This window comes from Sylvia atricapilla, chromosome 20 (assembly GCF_009819655.1).
Source record: "Sylvia atricapilla isolate bSylAtr1 chromosome 20, bSylAtr1.pri, whole genome shotgun sequence".
NCBI lineage: Eukaryota > Metazoa > Chordata > Aves > Passeriformes > Sylviidae > Sylvia > Sylvia atricapilla.
This window is the reverse complement of record NC_089159.1, coordinates 8,540,524-8,560,399: the sequence shown is the minus strand read 5'-3', so window position 1 is coordinate 8,560,399 and position 19,876 is coordinate 8,540,524. Positions and strand designations below refer to the sequence as shown.

Genomic DNA, 19,876 nt, shown 5'->3' with positions numbered 1-19,876 from the left:
TCTGGGCTGTTATCACCTGATTATATTGATGTAAGAATTCCCAAGTTTTTAGCTCCACTAGGCACAGTTTTGCACTTGTCTCTGTGGAACTTGATTAATAGGTGGTTTTAATTATTATTAAACAAACTGAAAAAAAAAATGCAGCCCCATCCCTAAAATCCAATGATAAAATGAACCCAGTGATATTTCTTAACACTGTGCTTCAAATTCATAGATGAAGTCAACTGGTTTGTAGATTATTTGAGGAGTACAGAAAAATAAATTACTATTTCCTCATATATAAATATATATACAAGGAGATATCACAAAGATATTTTCAAGACAGAGTTACTATTTTCAATGAAAAAAGTAATCTTATTCTGGAATACTCCCTAGTACTGAACCAAGAGCTTTCTATTACAACAATAAAGTAATTTGCAAGTGTTAAATGCCATAAATTGGAAACACTGCAAAATATTTCACATTTCAAAGAATGTTAGGAAATATTATTGGCCCTGGATCTCTGGATAATGTGTGCAGCATTTGCTGGTTGAGGCAGGCTCAGAGTGTTACCGAATAATGAGTATTAAAGAGGAGGGCTGGGCATCAGCCCTTCCATTTTCTGTCAGTAAAGTTTAAACATCCTTTAAAATAAGCAACTCAGTGCAAACCAACAGATCTGCTATTGATTCATTCTGTTCATAAAAAGTAACAACATCGTGGTAAATTCAATCTAGTCAATGAGAAGTTTATGAGCCTAAATATATCAAAAGGGCAATGAAAGCTAATATATAGTGATTAAATAACAATCTGTGAGGAAAAGACACCCAACTTTCAATTCCAGGGCAGTGGAATCATCTCCTGATGAAAAATGGGGTTTGAATTGTTTCAGAGGACACTGCAGCCATTTGCCCTTTTTAACAGCCTGGAAGTTCACGAGGCAAGATTAAGTTATAATTTAACTGAAGTGGATCTCAAATAAAGTTTTTTGATTAAAAATCTCCATTTCTGTGCCTCCTGGCAGTGCCAATATTGCTGGAACAGGACATCAGCTGCAACGCCAGCGACTCTGGAATGTGCAGCCATAAACTGTAAATCAGCTTTGCCCTACTTTAATATTGGTTTAACAATAAAAAAAAAAGAGAGAACTTTGATGTTTAATATTTAAATAGTACAATTATCCCTTTAGAACTGAGTCCAGAAGGACCCTTCACGGGTACACAGTGTGCAACAGCAATGAAGGGAATGCGGTTTTGCTCCGTGAGGAGGCTTTGATTTGTAGGACCCAGCTGAAAGGTGAATTTGTGTGTGCTGAGGAGATGCCTCAGCGACTCTGCAGCAGGGGAAATGCTCTCCCATTCTGCCATGGACCAAACTGAACAACGAGGCCTCAACACTGGCAGAGCAGGGAGCTGTAACAACACCCACAATAGGGGTTGTCCCCACTTGGCCATGCTGGAGCCTTGGTTTGGAGAGCCAGACACAAGGGTGGCTTCCTCCAGCATTCTTCTGGAAGTCAAGGTTAGAGATAGCAAAGCCTCCCTTTCCATTTTCCTCTCCTTCCCATCTTCTGTCACTTCAGGGTGACTGAACACACAAATTTGTCTGTTTTAGGGAGGAACACTTTAATCACAAGCTAAGTATTGTCCCTGAACAGTGAAAGAGGAACGTCCAGATCCATCATTTTTCTGTTTTGGGGGCAGGTCAGAGAGGAAATCCTGCACCTGCACTGCACTCAGGGGGTGAAGGGTCATTCTGGGTACAACTGCCCATTCCTGCCAACCTGGAGGGCTCTGCTGTGCCCAGCAAGGGGATGAGGAGTTTGTCTAGACAGAGGAGGATCCGTGGATTACATGGATTACACGGCTGGAGCACACATATGCAGGCACTTGTGAGGAACAAAAGCACAGAGCTATTTACTACCTCACACAGATGGGTAAGTCCACTCTGGAGATCTCTGCAGACTTGTGAAATCAGGATGACGTGTCTGGAATTCTTCCTCTCCTCTCCACTGCTGAAGTAACTCAGGCAAATGCAAGTTGGCAGCTCCTTTAAAGACTCCAATTTACCCATTTTACATAATAAGTTTCAGCTGCATTAAACACAAACACACACACACACAAAAAAAATCCCACCAGGTAGCACCAACAGTGAAATCTAAATTTGGATTACTCACAGAGAAAACACACAAAGTCTGAATGATTTTGCAATTAAATCAGAAGCAAACTGAACCAATTTTTACACTGAGCTTGATTGTCCACAGCACATGTCAGTCTGCACCCAGAGGGAAGTTGTAGGAGCAAAGTTCTGCACTTCCTGAGGCAACTGAGGAATAGCAAATTCTTCCACACACCTCTAGACCTGCTGGCTCCTCCCAAATCCAGAAAAATCCAATCTCCTGGGGCATTATAAACCCCTTCTCAGAACAGCCCTGCCAAAAGTCAAGTGCAGATTCCTGCACTAAAGGATCCTCTTATTCCACTGCTCCTGCTGAGTGTTTACCCCAGCCCTGAGTGTATGGCTGTCTCACTCCTTGCATAGTCATTTATTTGTTGCTGGGCATAAGAAAACCTGAAATCATAACTCTCAGATTAGATTCATTTGGTATTTCAATTTCCAATCTAAATTTTAATTAACTCTTTTCCTTCAGCACCGCATTTTTATCATGATGAATTACTTGGAGGAATACACAATACAGAAACTCTACGGAGCAACTGAATGTAAAAATATTTACTTAGAAAATGTAATTTCTTTTTCTCCAAACAGTTAAAAAAGAATGTACAGGCACAGTAACAGAAATATGAGGTGACAGAAAAGAATGGGTCAGATCCTTGTGAATCCACTCCATTTTACCAGGCACATAAAACTAAACTGGCCTCAGCTTGATGTAACTGATATATCTCAGAAATGAATGTTAGACATGAAATGGCAAAAAAGCTGGCGAGCCAAATTTATCTTACAGGTTTTGGTTGTTTTTTTCCTCTTATTCCCTTTCTATATTTTCAAAATATTCCTTAATGCTCTTTCCTTTCAGAAGGAAATGTAAGTCTCTCAAAATAATATTTACAAGCTCAGCTGCAACATCCTCCATGGAGATTCAGTCTGGCTGTTTGTTACTCTTTGTGAGGAATAGTTCTGCTTGAGTTCTCCACAGAGAAGAAAACAACTCTGTTTTCCTGATATACTTCAGATTCAAATTATTGAAGTGCAGGATGGAGAAATGAATTAGATAAAGGCATGGGAAATGTGTAATTCATACCTGGCTGCTGTGATGAGCTCGCTGGAAACTGATAAAGCTGTGAGTGTTAAAAGAACTTTAATGAGAAATGGTATTGACCTAAGTGCCAGTGTTATCAGCACTACTGCATTTAAAATAAATGAAATTTAAAAATATTTAACTTGCACTTCAGCAGTGTCCACAGACAAATATTTCAGTTTAATATCTACCTCTGATTTCCATTAAAATACTTTTAGATGAGAATATCAAAAGCAATTTCCACCTTAGTTTCCTACAGTCCTACACCTTTTTATTCTCCTATAATTTAAAACAATTCCAACTTCTTTCCTCTGTGTAACTAATTCAAAGACAGATGTAACACATATTTTTTGCTACCTCCTCTCTAAACTGACAACATTGTTTCTGTGCAGCCTTTCAGAAATTTTCCAGCTGCAAAGAAGAGTGTCCAGAGCAGACAGAGGGGGTGTTGGTCCTGGTTATTGCTGGAAGAAACTCAAAACTATAAAGTAACTCTCATGATTATGATGATCTATCAATAATCATCTATTTTTAAGTGCAGCAGCCTATAAATCCTCCTAATTAGCCAACTAGATGTCTTCTTTTTAGCAAACAATCCCCAGCCTCTCTCCTTATTTATTTCCCTGAATTCAATTATGTTTGCACCTGCTGGCCCAATCACCTAAATGACAGATTCTGGATGGAAGGGAGAAGCTGGGCCATAAACAATAATTTCATTATGGTTCAATTTAAAGTATTTGCCTGCACCTATTTTCTCTGCTTTATGAAGAATGTTGATGCTATTTCCTCCTCTGTGGCTCTGCTCTAGTGTCAGGAGACGCAGCAGCACCAGCAAGAATTTCACAGTGCTCCCAATCTATCCTTCACTGCTGACTCCATAGGAATCAAAGCTGAGATTTTCCTGCAGGGGAAGGACCATTAGGGTAAAGAAGGAAGGAATTATTTCCAAGCCCGGGCTGAAAAAATTGATAGAAGTGAAGAAAAAAATTAAGTCACTTGCTAAAAAGGACTCTTTGTAAAATAAAGGTTAGGAAATATTTCTTTAGAATGCAAAAATAACAGAATTATTTTGCCATGAAAAGCTCTGGAGGAAGAGGTATTCCTGATGGTATTTACCTACCACGGGACTTAAAAATCCATCTACTCCCTAAATCAAATTTGTTACTTTTCCAAAAATTTTCCTGAATGAAATTCAGTCTCTGGATGAAAAACCTAGAATTTGGGAATAGAATCTTGAGCCATTCTCTGCCTTGAAGGATTAAACAAGATGGACATGGATCTCAAACTGTGGATATTGAAACTCAGCAACATCCAAACCATCACAGGTGTTCAAAGAAATATTTCCTCCCATCACCTGAAACACCTTCAAAATATGTTCTGAAGCTGTTACACCTTGAACATTAAGTCAATACTGGGCAGAATTATCAATTTACTGTATTTATCTCAGAATGAACAGTAATTTGGGTGAGTGTGTGAAATTGGATTGTGTATAAATTAAAACAGGAGGAGGCAAACAGGCAGCTAAAGCCCTAAGAGAGGAGCTTTGGAGTGAGGAACTGCACAGCATTTTTATGTAACACGTGGGGAAACTGTGCAGCATGGGAGTTTTGAATGTTAATTCTGCAGCTGTACTAAATCCAGTGTGTCACATTCTGTCTGCAAGCAAGCCAGATTTAAGGGAGCACATTTTTACTGCAGCATTGGAGGCTGAAAAATGGTTAACTTGGTTAAGTTCACCAGGAGGAAGTTTAGATAGGAGTCTAAGATGAATTCCAGTAGTCCTTCAGCAGTGTTTCCCTTTAGAAGTAGTTCTTAGTTAAATAGTTAAGTACTTTCCTAAGTATTCTTCCATTAATTCTTTCTATTAATGAAGAAAAGCATGGCATGAGCTAGAACTCTTCAATTAAGATAATCATTATCATAAACAGATGTTTTGTTTGACAGTTTGAGGGATATGGGTGCACTGTGATTTAGTCCAGAGATTTTAGTTCAGCTGAAGAGTTCAATTAAATACCCTCAACCCCTAATTGTATCAATGACCAAATCCCCACTCTGAGGGACAGGAGTGGGGACGTTTGGTTTTGCTCTGTGGCAGCAGTGTAAACGAAGTGCTGAGGACTGGGGGAAGCACAGCAGGCAGGATCAGGGGACACGGCAGGGAGATAACACACGTGCCTTCACAAGCACCCCGTTATCTCCCTGGAGCAGACACAGGAGCTGGGCCTGGCCCTCACCCACGGGCTGCACACAAAGGCTGCAGCAGGGTGAAAGCCATGGATCAACTCCTAATAAACCTCAACCACTGGAAGTAACACGCAGACAACTGTGATATAAATGTGAAATGTAGAGAGGGGAAGTTCTTCCGTGGAAACGAACTTGGATGTTTGCAAATGCGGTTCTTGTCAGCTCTAAATCTAAAATTCATCTCTGCATTTCCTCCTAAACCATACAAGCCTGGCCACTGTGCTTTGACTGAACTGAAAAAATGGTCGAGTTAGTGACTGCTTTCCAAAACAAAAATAATTTTCAGAGTGAGGAGTACTTTAGTTTCACTTTACCATCTGATTTAGTGTCTGTGTCCTAACTTTTCTGGCCTAATTTTACAGACACAAGCAATTACTTTTAATTTTGGTAAGACATTTAGTCACTTGACCCTTTCAAGAAAAAACAACAACAACAACAACAACAACAAACAAAAAAAAAACAAACAAACAAACAAACAAACAAACAAAAAAACCAACCTTTTCATACTTGTAAAGTGTTATGGGCATAATCTGGATAATCTTATTACATGACAAACATGGTCTGACTCATGGATAACACTTCCTAATAAACTAACACACCTCTGTTAAAACAAAATCTTTTGTTAGAAAAGAAGTAGAAAAGCCCCCCAATACCCTTAAGAGAATTTTAAATATTGTCATCAAGCTAAAAACAGCAAGTAAATATTAACTCTGTGAAGTGCAAAACAAGTTTTATTGACCTGTGAGGTAAATATTGACTGAAATCAAGCAAATATTTATGTGCTGACGTTAAGGGGACGAATCCCCTTCACCGCAGCAAACAAGATTTTGACTACTACATTTCTGGGTTTGTATTTATTCCAAAAAGTCTGAAAGGAGATATTTCCTTTTCCAGACATCTGCTTTTTAAAAACAAAACTGTCTTTCCTCGGTGACTAAATTGGATGTGCATCCAGAGGGCTGCAATATTGTACAACACACAGGTTTGACAAATTGCTTTCAGACAGAAAACTCACTTCACTAAAACCTGACCAGACAACAACATCCAAGACCCCTCTTTGATCCCGGAAAAGGTAAACAGAAAGTCAAAATCCATTTTATGAATTATGTTATAAGATTAATTTGAGTTTGGAACATAAAATATACTGCTGTATATCCCACACTTGTGGGATTGCTGGGGCTGTCCTGTGCAGGGCCAGGAGTGGGACTTTGATCACTGCAGTGGGTCCCTTCCAACTCAGGATATTCTGTGATTTAACAAGGAAAACACAGAATAATTAAGGATATAATGACTAGCAGGTACCACAAATGGAATTTAAATTAACAAACTCATCTACTCCTTCTTCCTGGTAAATCCACTCATGTTTACACACACGAGAATTTACTGTTCAGCTGAACGATCCACCCGGGGATTCATTCACACGTTCAGATGAACAAATTAGATGTGGAAAAAAAACCGCCCCTAATTTTGAGAAACTTCAAAGATCCTATTGAAATTCTGGCACCTTAAAGGACACCCATTAGAGGATACCAGATCATTGAATCCTCTGACCTAAATACCTCCGTAATGGTCTAACAACAGCAATTAACACACGCCTCCCGAAATTCTTGAACAGCTGAATAATTTTTGAGTCACTGCACTTAACAGACCCTCCGGTGTCACTACGAGAAAAGCCCGGTTCAGGAAACAGCTTCTCCACTCGGTTCTGATGACCACGGGAATCGCTCCTTCCTGCAGATAAAGACAGAGGCTGAGCACCCTCCTGTGCAGGGAGCAAAAACTACAGCTGCCCTTTGTGGCGCCGAGGGCTGATTCTCATTCAAGGCTTTATCTTTGCCAAAAAAAAAAAAAAAAAAAAAAAAAAAAAAAAAAAAAACCAGAAAAAAAACCACCCAACAAGACTCCGGGATCTAATTCAGCAGCTTTGGAACAATTACATGACTCCATTGCAGTGGAATTATGCTCAGTTTAGGATGACTTCACAGGAATGAACAAACTGCCGTACTCAGAGGGCTCGTAAGATTTCTGGAAACCTCAGGGAACGGGGTGATGTCATTGCAACACAAAAATATCTGCTTCGAATTCCTTGCGAGTTCTCCTTGACAAAGCTTAGAGGATCAGAGTTCAGCAGTGAAAACCAGCCAACACCTCAGGGATGTTTTCAGAACTGGGCTCCGTCCTTCACTGTCTCAGATACAGGAGCTGTTTCCTTGTGCTCAAAATGCAAACCGAAGTCAGAGTTTGTAGAGTTGCAGGAGACAGTTTTTAAAAGATGGAGCACTCAAAGCTCAGGGAACATTCGAATTTTAAAGGTTATTTGAGCCTCTTGGCAGGACTTTCAAATCCTTCAAAGAGTTTAAACTAAACCCTCTTAATTTTGCAGAAGTCTTCCGTACTCAAGCAGCATTTTGGGTAAAGTGAAGACAAACCAATAAAGCCTTTGAATATTCAGGACATTCTGCTATTCTACAGACTCTTACCAAGAAGCCCATTTTTTTTATCATATCATTAACTAAAATTGCTTTCCCTGTATCTGAGATCAGCTCCTTTAAATTCCACCACAGATGAGGCTGTACACCTCATTTTAAAGCACCAGTTCCTTCTGATGAAAGAAATGTGATACAAAAGGTGAAGATTGTAATCCCTTAACCTGCTCAGGTGTCTGCAGAGCTCCTTCAGGACACAAAACCTGTTCTTCTATATATTTCTGCCTACAAAACAAGCTCTCAGCAACTCCTAGGACAGAGTAACTGTTGCTGCAGGGGTAAATACTGAGCTGCCAGGGCAACCCCAGGCAGAGTTCCACAAGGATCAGAGTTTGTCCCAATGTTTTCATGCACTGAACAAGCCCAAGAAAATCAGGTACACACTGATGGAAAGTGCTGATTGCACCAATTAAGGAGGTACCAGCTGTTCCTGGGAGGATGAGAAAGTCTGGGGTACTTCTGAGTGTATCAATACCTGAAAATGTGCCTGGGCACTCTATGAAACTTATTGGCATCCTGGGAGTGGAATCCAAACATATATTGGTAAATTTATCACCAGGTATTCCATGAGCTTATGTCTTCAATGCCCATAGGAAAAGACTTCCAATTTTCTGTGAATAATCTCCCAACTCTCTCTTGTGTCAGGAGTTACTAAATCCAGAGGTCATTAATGGCACTAGGAAAACACACCTATTAAATAACAACATCTCTGAAGAGTTACACACCTTCTAATGAGCTCTGAATTAGAGATAAATCAGCAAGTGACCTGCATGAGCAAACACCATTGATTAATAAGCTGCCACGAATTAATTTCATCTTTTCAGTGCATGTGGCAATGAGAAACAGTTTGAGAACAACGTGGATTTAAAGCTACATTTGTACTTTAATGCATTTTATAATCACAAAAAGGAAACAGCTGAACAAATCTTTTATATTTATACCCTTCCAAGTGATGTACAGAAGGCATGCATAATTTCCAATCATAAAACACTATTTAAAAATAAAAGATTTATAATTGCTTTCCCTGATTTGAGAAGCAAATTAAGATTTTTTTTTTCACATTGTCCTTCATAATCCAAACACGATGCGAGTGACTGACTGAGCAAAGAGTGGGAGAATGAACAAAATGGCACAGCAGAAGCCAAACACAACAGGTTTGTGTTATCCTTGGAAGGATGGGGACATGGCCATGAAATTCTTTGAGTGCTTCCTGCCAGGCATCTGAAATCTGCATCGATGGTGCTACTGAGGAGGATTGGGATAATTAGACAGAAAAATTACACAAATGAGAAAGGTCTTCTGAGTTCAGAGGGCCTCCAGGAACAGGAGGCCTGTGGGTATGTTTAATACTTAAGTATATCTTTAATAACCAGCCCAGGTTTCTTCCAGCCCATCAGCCACAGAGAAAGGCAGAGGATAAGTGACCTGAACTTTCCAGTCGGGGAATTCTAGGCACAGTTTCCAAAAACATCATAAAAGTAGGCCAAACTGCCTCCTCAGAACCTACCTCCAAGAGACACAGAGACGCAGCCAGTGTTCTCAGCTTCTTCCTTGAAAATAAAAGGGAAGGTTTGCTGTTAGACTGAGTGCCAGGCCACTTAACTCTTCCAAACACTTCGTTTTTCACTTCCTAAGATCTACAAGGGCCCATCCTTTCCCTCTCCTGACCCCACAGTGTTGGTGCATTTAAACTTTGGAATTAAACCAGCATTTCTGTTCTAACTCAAAACAACGCAGCACCAATTTTCCAATATCTTTTCTTTTCTGCTCAGATATTAGTCCCACTTTCTGCGTGAGCTGCATACCTAAACACTTTTTCTAGGAAAAAAAAAAAAAAAAAAAAAAAAATCTGAGCCAGGGAAAACAGATGCCATTTCTGGACGCAAACTAATTTATTCAAGAACATATTTCAAAAGAAAACCTGTATCTGTTTCCTTCCAAGCCTCTCCCAAAGAGCTCCAGCAGCATTAACTGGGGCAGCGCTTTCCTCAGCTTCCCTGCGAGGCAAAGCCAATTTCCAGACAGCACGACTCCCTTAATCGCCACCCACTAGTAATGATAGCAGCACACATATATTTCTTATATATATACATCCCTTCATTTCCTTCCTTATTATTGCCTTCCCAGGTTAATTTTAAATGGCAGCTTTCAAGAAAAAAAGAAAAAAACAACGGGAAGGTTTTGGCGGGGTTGAGGCTGAGGGGAGGCGCCCCCCCATCCCCTCACGGGCCATGACGGGGTAAAGGCCGCAGGGTTGCCAGAGCAACGCCCAGCTCGGAGCCTTCCTCCTCCTCCTCATTTCTCTTTTTCTTCCTCCTCCTCCTCCTCCTCCTCCTCCCCTCACGGCTCCTCCTCTTCCTCCCCCTCGGCCCCGGCGATGGCGGCTGGCGGCGGGCGGGAGGCGCCGGCCGCCCCATGAGGTACCGGGGAGAAGGGGAGGGAAAAGGGCCGCTCCTCACAGCGCAGGGCACGGACGGGGGACACGGGGATACGGCTCCGGGGTCACCTTTCCCTTCCCTGTGCGGGATCCCGGGGGTACAAACCCGGCCGAGGGTGGGACTGACCCTCCTGAGGAGTTCCCGGTCGTACAAACCCTCCTAAAGGTGGGACAGACCCTCCTGAGGAGTTCCCGGCGGGACAAACCCTCCTGAGGGTGGGACAGACCCTCCTGAGGAGTTCCTGGCGGGACGAACCTTCCCGAGGGTGGGACAGACCCTCCTGAGGAGTTCCCGGAGGTTTAAACCCTCCTGAGGGTGGGACAGACCCTCCTGAGGAGTTCCTGGCGGGACGAACCTTCCCGAGGGTGGGACAGACCCTCCTGAGGAGTTCCCGGAGGTTTAAACCCAGCCGAAGGTGGGACAGATCCTCCTGAGGAATTCCCGGAGGGACAAACCCTCCCGAGGGTGGGACTGACCCTCCTGAGGAGTTCCTGGCGGGACAAACCCTGCCGAGTGTGGGACAGACCCTCCTGAGGAGATCCCGGACGTACAAACCCTCCTAAAGGTGGGACAGACCCTCCTGAGGAGTTCCCGGCGGGACAAATCCTGCCGAGTGTGGGACAGACCCTCCTGAGGAGTTCCCGGAGGTTTAAACCTTCCCGAGGGTGGGACAGACCCTCCTGAGGAGTTCTCGGAGGTTTAAACCCTTCTGAGGGTGGGACAGACCCTCCTGAGGAGTTCCCGGAGGTTTAAACCTTCCCGAGTGTGGGACAGACCCTCCTGAGGAATTCCTGGAGGTTTAAACCCTCCTGAGGGTGGGACAGACCCTCCTGAGGAATTCCCGGAGGGACAAACCCTCCTGAGGATGGGACAGACCCTCCTGAGGAATTCCCGGAGGTTTAAACCCTCCTGAGGGTGGGACAGACCCTCCTGAGGAGTTCCCGGAGGTTTAAACCCAGCCGAAGGTGGGACAGATCCTCCTGAGGAGTTTCTGGAGGTTTAAACCCTCCTGAGGGTGGGACAGACCTTCATGAGGAGTTCCCGGCGAGGTGCAGGAGCAGCTCCCGGAGCTCTGGGGTAAAGATGGGGAATGTTCGAATGGGCCTTTATCAAGAATTTTATTTTATCTGATTTTTTGTGGGGGAGTGAGAGGAGAAAAAAAATCTGGGTGAGTGCGGGAGTCTTCCCTGAAATCTCGTTTAATAACTCGGTGATTTGAAAGTTGGCTCGGCGCAGTGCCAGGGGTGGCTGCGATCCTCCTGCTTCAGCTTTTTAAACACCGAGCTGTCAGTTCTTGCAGGACCCGGCCCCAAAACACCAACTGCAGTGCAAATGGGGTGTCTTTTTTAGTCCTTCCTGTAAAAACATCCCTTGCTAACACTGTTCACACAAGTCAGTACCATCTCCACTTCATCGGTTTTATTTGGGTGCAAAAAAAAAATACAGAATGAGGCTTTTGGTTGTTTTGCAGTACGATGTCATCTTTGGCCAACAAAAAAAAAAAAATAGTAGTAGTAGGAGCAGCACTTGTAAATATTAGTAAGTTCTCATATTCAGGTGTTAAAGTGGTTCTTTAATCTTTAATCTTACCTTTTTTTTTTAAAGTTAAAGAATATGAGGTTTGTCCAAATGCATCCAGAACTTCTTGCTGTGCAAAAGCAATTTTGCTCTATTTTTGTATCCTCAGTGAACCTAGCTGTGAAAAAAATAATTTCAAAGAGGGATCTGTAAGAGTTTGAACAATAGGAAGAGGATTATAACAAAATTCTCAGTGTTTCAATATTACTCCATAGTGACAAGTATTGTGTCAAATTCAGCTGCCAGGCATTCTCCAAAATCATTACTCTGATGTCACACCGGTCCAGAGAAGCTGATTTAACCCTATTTGATCCAAGTAAAGACTCACAGAGAAGTGAAAAACTGCCCAGAAGATGACCCAGTGATGGCAAAGGAAAGATAAATCAGACCTCATTCGGCTGCATTTCATTTTTCCCTCTTTTAAATGCTTCTTAGAAAATGGCCTAACCTGGTTCTGCTCCCTTCCCTAGACAGGATAATCTCATTAATCCCATAATGGCCCTCATTTTTGAGCATGCACTGGCTTTTGACTGGACGTGTCTGAACCAGTGCTCACCAATTAATGGATGCATGGAAATGTACTCCCTGCTTCCTTCCCATCAGTGTTTGCTCCTTCTCTGGCCCACTGCTGTTGCTATTTTTGTGAAATTATGCAGCACTTCCAAGATCTCTCGTGTACAAGCCAGTGCTGGTCTCCTGTCCAGCAGCTTTTGCTGCTCTGATTTGCACTTTTAGCTGTTCCCAAGGCAGCCAGGTCACTGCAGCCTGGGAAATCTGCACATGAAGGGAAGGAAATCATTTTAATATGGGACACAGGAGGTTGTTTGTCCTGTGGAAGATGGGGTGAGACCCCCAAATTCAGGCAGGATCTCAGAGAATCTCGCACTCAGTACAACCCATTGGATTTTTATTTCCCTGCACCGTTTATCTCTTTCTTTAACCCTTCCTGTTTCATATCCCGCTCTAGGAGACACAGAACAGAGAAACACCCAGGAGCAAACCGCACCATGCAACCCGACTGCTCCCATCTGCACAGCCCCCAGGGGAGCCGCGATGACTCCCCCTCCTCGGCCCGGCTGTCGGGAGAGGGCTCCTGCCAGCACGGCACCGGCGACGTGCGCATCCAGCTGAGCTCCAGCGCGGGCGATTCCAGGGAAAACGCCGGCTCCCGAGCCTCCAGGCAGGGCTCGCAGAGCCGCTCCCACGGGCACGCCCATGGGGAGGCAGGAGGGCCCGAGGATGGCGCCGCGGACCCCGAGGAGCAGGGCGGCAGCTCGCTGTCCGAGCTGCGGTACCTCCTGCAGTGGCTGCACCAGAGCCTGCCCTACCTCCTCATCCTGTGTGTCAAACTCCTCATGCAGCACATAACCGGTAGAGTAAAAACAAAAATCGGCTCGGAGGGAACAGACCCTCCTCCCTCTTCCCCTGTTAGAAATATACTAGTAACCATGCCTGAAATGTAATTCAATTTATTTTTAGCTTTATTTTTATTTGCTTTATTCATCAGAAAGAGAGATTTACTAAACTACGTTTCAGTGGCTTCTGTTTCCTTTGCTGGCATATGTACAGTGTGCTTAATTATCCTGGCTTGAGAGTCTCAGCTATTAATTCTAATTACAAAGACATATTAGAAGTGGCTGCTTTTTAACCCAGTTCAGTGATTTATTTTTCCTTTTCATGTTTATAACTGATCCTATTTTCCTAATAGGCATTTCTCTTGGAATTGGGCTGCTAACAACTTACGCGTATGCAAACAAAAGCATAGTAAATCAGGTTTTTCTCAGAGTAAGTATCACCCTATGCAACAAAATTCCTTAAGTTAAGCAAGACTTAAACAAATTGTTCCATTTTTGAAAGAAATGTGAATGGAGATGGTGTTTTATTTACTTAATAATATTAGGTATCAAGACGGAAGTAAAGTCTTAATGCTTCTGTACAGGGGAACTTCTCAGATAACAAGGTTTGCAAAATTCAGAGGGGTGGTTTTTTCCCCTCTGACTTTGACTATTGAAATCACTCTTTTGTAAATTATGGATTAACTTCTTAATTATATTTGTGGGATGAAAGAGCAGTTGACAGTTTAAATTTTGAGCTGTGTTCACTCCCAGAGGGAAACCTGTTGTTTCTTCAGAGCGGGGTGGGTTGTCTTTAGAAAAAAAACCTCAGTACACCTAGAAAGTGGTAGGGTTAAATTCCTGCTTTACCTTTCCGTTGAGTTCTCCATTTTTCTGGGCTCTAAACCCCCTCAGATAAAGTCCTCTGGTAGTAACTGCTCGGGTGCAGCAGACTTGGTGTTTTGGGATGTATTTCAGCACTGACTCTGAGGCAAGGACTGCAATGTGTCTTTACAATCCCCTTGCAGGAACGGTGCTCCAAGTTGCAATGCACTTGGTTACTACTTTACCTGAGTGGATCATCTCTCCTCTTGTATTACACCTTCCACTCTCAGTGCCTGTATCAGAGGTAAGTAGAGAAACAGCTCTAGCCCACCATAAATTACACAGACATTAACTGGGGACACTTTATCTGCCGTTTTTGTTTAATTGTGGCATTGGTTCTTCTTTCACTTTAATCTCCATTCCGCCCCTTCTGCCAAATTTAACAGGTGCTGTCCTTAAAAACAGTATGTTGGAATTTCCTAGACTCCATACTTGATTTAATGGTACTGCTGTAGCACAGAGAACATTCCTGGCTTTGATTCCCAGCTCTGACCCTTGGGAATACCAGACGTGGCATCCTGGGGCTCTGGGCAGTTTATGACTCCAGTTGATTTTTCCCCCTTCCCTATAGCTGCAGCCTTGGCTGGGAATCAAAGGCTAAATGCCAAACTGAGACAGCAAACTGAGCTCTGGAGGATGGGGGCTGTGATGAGCATGCATCAAAAAAGCTTCCAAGGTGGAAAAGTTGTCAGAGATCCTCAGTGATCCATTTACAAGGAGCAGTTAATTTTCTTTAGTAAATGTTCTCCCTTGCTGTAAACCACGTTTCCTTTTTTAATTAAACCTGCTGTGATAATCTCAGGTTACAGTTTCCTCTAAATAGGGTGCTCCAGTAACTTCTGATACTTCTTTTTGTAGCTTAATCTTCTTAAGCCCCACTGTGGATTTTATGAACTTTTGGGAAGTGCTTTGGATTGTGGGAGTCACAGACTTTATTCTGAAATTCCTCTTCATGGGCTTGAAGTGCTTTGTTCTCCTGGTGCCTTCTTTCATCATGTCCTTTAAATCCAAGGTAAGGAAACAAGCTGTAGTTTTGATTCCTTGTGAAGATTCTCTTCTGGTAAAAATAACTAATTATTAAATCCTACCCAGAGAAAAAAAAAATCTTTAATTAAATGTCTGTACATAATCCACCACTACACCATGTGCAAGAAAACCCTGTGGCTTTCATGTTCTTCTCTGCTTGGTGCTAAAAAAGGTTTTCAGTCTGATCTGAAACAATTGCTTGTATTATATGATTGGATAAATGGGTTTATTTCTGTCTCCAAGCTGGGGGTTGAAGCAAACCTTTCATTTTCTGCTCTGTAGGAATGTGTACACGGGCAGTTGGCCTGGAGCAGCTGGAGCACAGCAAATTTTGCACATGCTCAACTAGATCTGTCAAGATATTAAGATCTGCACATGCAAACAGCTGGTTTTTTCCTGTCTTTTCAAAAATAATCCTCAATTTTCTTTGCTGTTAATAAACTTAAGGAATACTTGTGTCAGATCAAAGAATTTGATTCGTAGCTTAATTTCTCAAATCAGTGAGGTTTAATAATTTTCTCAGAAGCTTACACTCACTGGTGGTATATTTATTTTTATCTGCTTCCCAAGGTGAGGCAGGCAAAACCAATTACATTTTATCTTAAAACTGCAATTACTAGTGCTGGTTCAGGAAAAAAAAAAATAGCAAGTACAGTTTGATGTGGTAGCATTTGGACAGGATGTTTCAGGACATTTTTATCTCTTACAATGTACCAGAACAAGTTCTTTTGAGGTACAACTGACTTCTGTAAATACTGATTTATAATCAAGATCTCTACTTTTTTTTTTTTTTCCTACAGCTAGTCATGTAACATGCAGAAAAGTTATTGAAAATTCCATTACACCAACTATGTGTAAATTAAAGAAGGAACCTGGTCAATAGTGGCAAATTGTGGCATCATCCAATATACACTATAGAAAGAGTTACAAATACAATTTTAAGAAAAACTTACTTAATTTCCTTAAAAGCTAAGCTAAACATTTATGATTAAATATGTACACACACAGTGTTCTGTGCAGGACACTTGTGTTTGGTTATTCACTAATTTTTTAAGTGTTACTGAGCTCTGGTTACCTGTTCAGTCCAGCTCCTGGCCCCCCAGTTTTTAGATCACCCCATCCTTAAAGAAGTTTATTATCAGTAGATAATTAACAAATTTCTTAGACCCAAAACTGTTTACAGGAAAAGAGTTTGTAATTTATTATTAACGATTAATAATTATTATTACTAAAAGAATGGGCCTTATTCTCACTCATTAACCCTGAGTGCAGGACACAGCTCTGGCTCATGACAAGCTGATCTCTGTGACCAAATCTGTGTTATTCTCCTTTTTCATGTCACTTTACTTTTTTTAATGCTTATGAAATCAAGTCTGACAGCCTTGTTAAGTGGGTAGGCATCTGCCAAGCCATCCCAATTCAGCCTGTAATTTGATTTTCTGCAGTCCAGCAATCAATTCTGCTACTGTTACTTGGACAGTTGTGGTGAGACTCACCCTCGGATCTTTTTTTCCACGCTCCACATTTAATTGTTCCATTACCAGCAGAAGCTACTCCAAAGAATAACAATGCATCTTTTTCTGTGTGTTTTGCAAACCCTTGGAGAGTTTGAAATCTTGAGCTATTCCTTTGCATGTCTTGCTTAGGGCTACTGGTACATGCTGTTAGAAGAACTCTGCCAGTATTACCGTATGTTTGTCCCCATACCAGTTTGGTTCCGTTACCTCATGGCCTATGGGGAGCTGGACACTGCTCTGGGACAGACCCTTGGCATTCTGCTGGGCCTCCTCTACCTCATCCTCAAGGTATTGCAAGCTTTAGGCTCTTCTCAAGATTTTACAGCAGATTCTCAAGTGATTGTTCTGCAGGAATAATGGCTGGAGGGTGATACAGACATAACACGTTTCTCAAAGTTCCCCTCTGAACTCACTGCCAAGTTGCTTCAGTTTTACTGATGCAGCCTCCCAACAAAACTGGCTCAGGACTCCAAATCATCTTTATCTAGCAATGGGTTGGGATTGTAAAGCAAAGGACACAGATACTGTAGGTCCCCTCACATCACAGAACTTGCAAAAATAAAGACAAAATCAACAGCTAAAAGAGTCACCGTTTTCCAGGAAATGGAATTTTCTCTGCTGGAGTATCCTGTGTGAAGCTAAACAAGTTAAACATCTTCCTGTGGGCTCTCTGCTTCTCCAAAGAGCTCATCTGCCTCAAATGTAACCAGTTTGACTTTAAACATGACCAGCACTTCATCATGCTCTGGTACCTTAATTCCAAGACTAAAGACCATTGCAAGTATGATAATAATGCTGATATATTTGCACTCCAGTGCTTCATTTCAGAACCTCACCACTCTTAAAAGACCAGACTCCCACTAGGAAAAACTTCAGCCTAAATTCTTCATTTGGTTACATTTCAAAAATTTAAACTAGGGTCAGTCTGAACTATTGCTGTGCTTATGTGACTTCCAACATCCAACCTGCACTGAGACTTCCAGTGCTGGAATCGAAAGCTTGGGAGCTTTTTAGTTCACAGTGAAAAAATACTAAGCCTAACTCAAGTTTTCTTTCCCATTTCAGCTTTTGAGCTTTTTTGGACAATGGAGAAACTTCAGGCAGGTCTTACGGATATTTTTTACACGCCCAGTGAGTACTGCATTCTCTTGTGACAAACCCATAACCCCAATTGACATGAAAATCCTTCTAGAAATTCCTCATTCCTTTGTATTGTTTTAGCAATAAAGAAATGCATTTTTAAATTAACCCCTGTATACTCGTTCTCCCATTTCACAGTCTGAGTTCCCTGACTGAATGATAGTGGTGTCACCTGAACAACAACAAAATCACCCACAAAAAAATAAATCTGCACATCCCTTCAGATAGAAGGATGTGAAATAATCCTTTTTGTCCTGCTTCTACTTAGAAAAATTAGCAATTTTTTTTTACTTTAGGGATTTAAGTTTCCCTGGCATAGCAGCCCTTACTCCAAATTCCTTTCTGTCCTGGTATTTGGGTTTGGCTTTTTCATTCCCCTCACAATTAATATTTGCTGCAAATCCTTTGTTTTACAGCACTATGGGGTGCCAGCCAGCAAGAGACAGTGCTCTGAATCTGATGATATTTGTTCCATTTGCCAAGCTGAATTTCAGAAGCCTATTCTGCTGATCTGTCAGGTAATGCACATAATCCCAACTATTTCATTTTTAATTAAACAGTATTTTAAACTACTGTTACACAAGACAACTTAAAATTGGATGAGTGTATGTTTGATGATTATTTCTAGAAATCAGACTGTACAAATAATATAAATGGAAGAGCTTAGAAAGCTCTAAGTTGTCATTCTTTTCATTCCAGCACACATTTTGTGAAGAATGCATCTCTTTATGGTTTAATAGAGAAAAAACCTGTCCACTCTGCAGAACTGTTATTTCAGACCATGTTAACAAGTGGAAGGATGGAGCCACATCTATGCATCTCCAGATTTTCTAAAGCTTGTCAAACAACTTGGGTTCCAGTTTGTTTGTTCACACTAAGCTTTTTCAGTTTACTGCAGATTACAATTGTAGGTGGCACAAGGAAGGAGTTTCCAAATTCTAGATACCATGTATTTAAAACAGTGCAGAAAATGGCAACTTGACCTTTTCTAGGTAGAGAAAACTGAAGTTTTCAGAATGAATGCAGAAAAGCCAGCATTGCTTCTCCTGTGATTCTTATAGGAAACAGTCCAATCCTTGAAATGTGCTGCATTACTTCTTAATTCAACATTTTGTTTTAGAAGTTGACTAGGGTCCCAGACTGTACTAAACTGTATTTCTCCTTCTAACATGACTCAGGCCAAAAGGTCAACCTACTGATTTTATTAAGATTATGAGCAAATTTTATACTCTGGACTGCAGTGAGAATTAGAGCTGCTTGTCACTCTTGGCATTTAAGATCTTTAATGCTTGCCCAGTAAATGAGAGAAATGAGCTTATTAATGCACCTGGAAGAGCAACTGTTTCTCACTGCACCAGTAGATAAGCACAAGAATAAGATATTTCTCCTTAGGTTCTTGTAGGTTTCTAATGGATCCTTGGCTTCATCTTTTGGCTTTAAACCAACCACTGATGTTAGTTTTTTACTTAGCATTTTATAAAGCTGGTATTTTTAAAAGAAATCTTTAATACTATATTTTTGTCGTAACAGGAACCAGATTTTCTTACAGGGGAGAATCTATTTTATACTCTTATTTGCAATTTGTAGTTTGCATAAAAATCAGAGAGAATAAATGCATTTGAATCTATTTGTTTGGTGCATGTTGAATAAAGAAAGATTTCTTATTGTTTTGGTATTAACTCATATGTTAAGCACATAACAACTGTTCACTGCCAGGTACATTTTGCTTGTTGAAGAAACCAAAAACCCTTTAAATGTTACAATTTATTCATGATTAGTTTTTATGTTATTTCTAGCACTAACTTCTGTGTCACCTGTCTTTTTTCACTTTGCTATTCAGGTAAGACTGAACACATCACTCAAATGATTCTGTTACAGGAAAGCCACATTTAGTTACCATTAACTTGAGCTTGTCTTGCCTGAAGACATTTAGAAAACTTGCAAACTCAAGAAAAACAATTTAAAAGTGAAACACTTACTTGAATACCCTAAA

General features: G+C 41.4%; 1 protein-coding gene across 1 annotated transcript; it reads left to right on the top strand.

Annotated features, from left to right (window-relative positions):
• Positions 1–10,342: 10,342 nt before the first annotated feature.
• On the top strand, positions 10,343–19,510 carry RNFT1 (ring finger protein, transmembrane 1). The gene is made up of 9 exons (XM_066333506.1): positions 10,343–10,385; positions 12,949–13,352; positions 13,690–13,766; positions 14,344–14,444; positions 15,059–15,212; positions 16,873–17,031; positions 17,809–17,874; positions 18,300–18,401; positions 18,583–19,510. Exons 1-9 carry the CDS (start codon positions 10,381–10,383, stop codon positions 18,715–18,717), a joined length of 1,203 nt encoding a protein of 400 aa, XP_066189603.1. The 5' UTR covers positions 10,343–10,380; the 3' UTR covers positions 18,718–19,510.
• The last annotated feature ends 366 nt before the right edge of the window (positions 19,511–19,876 follow it).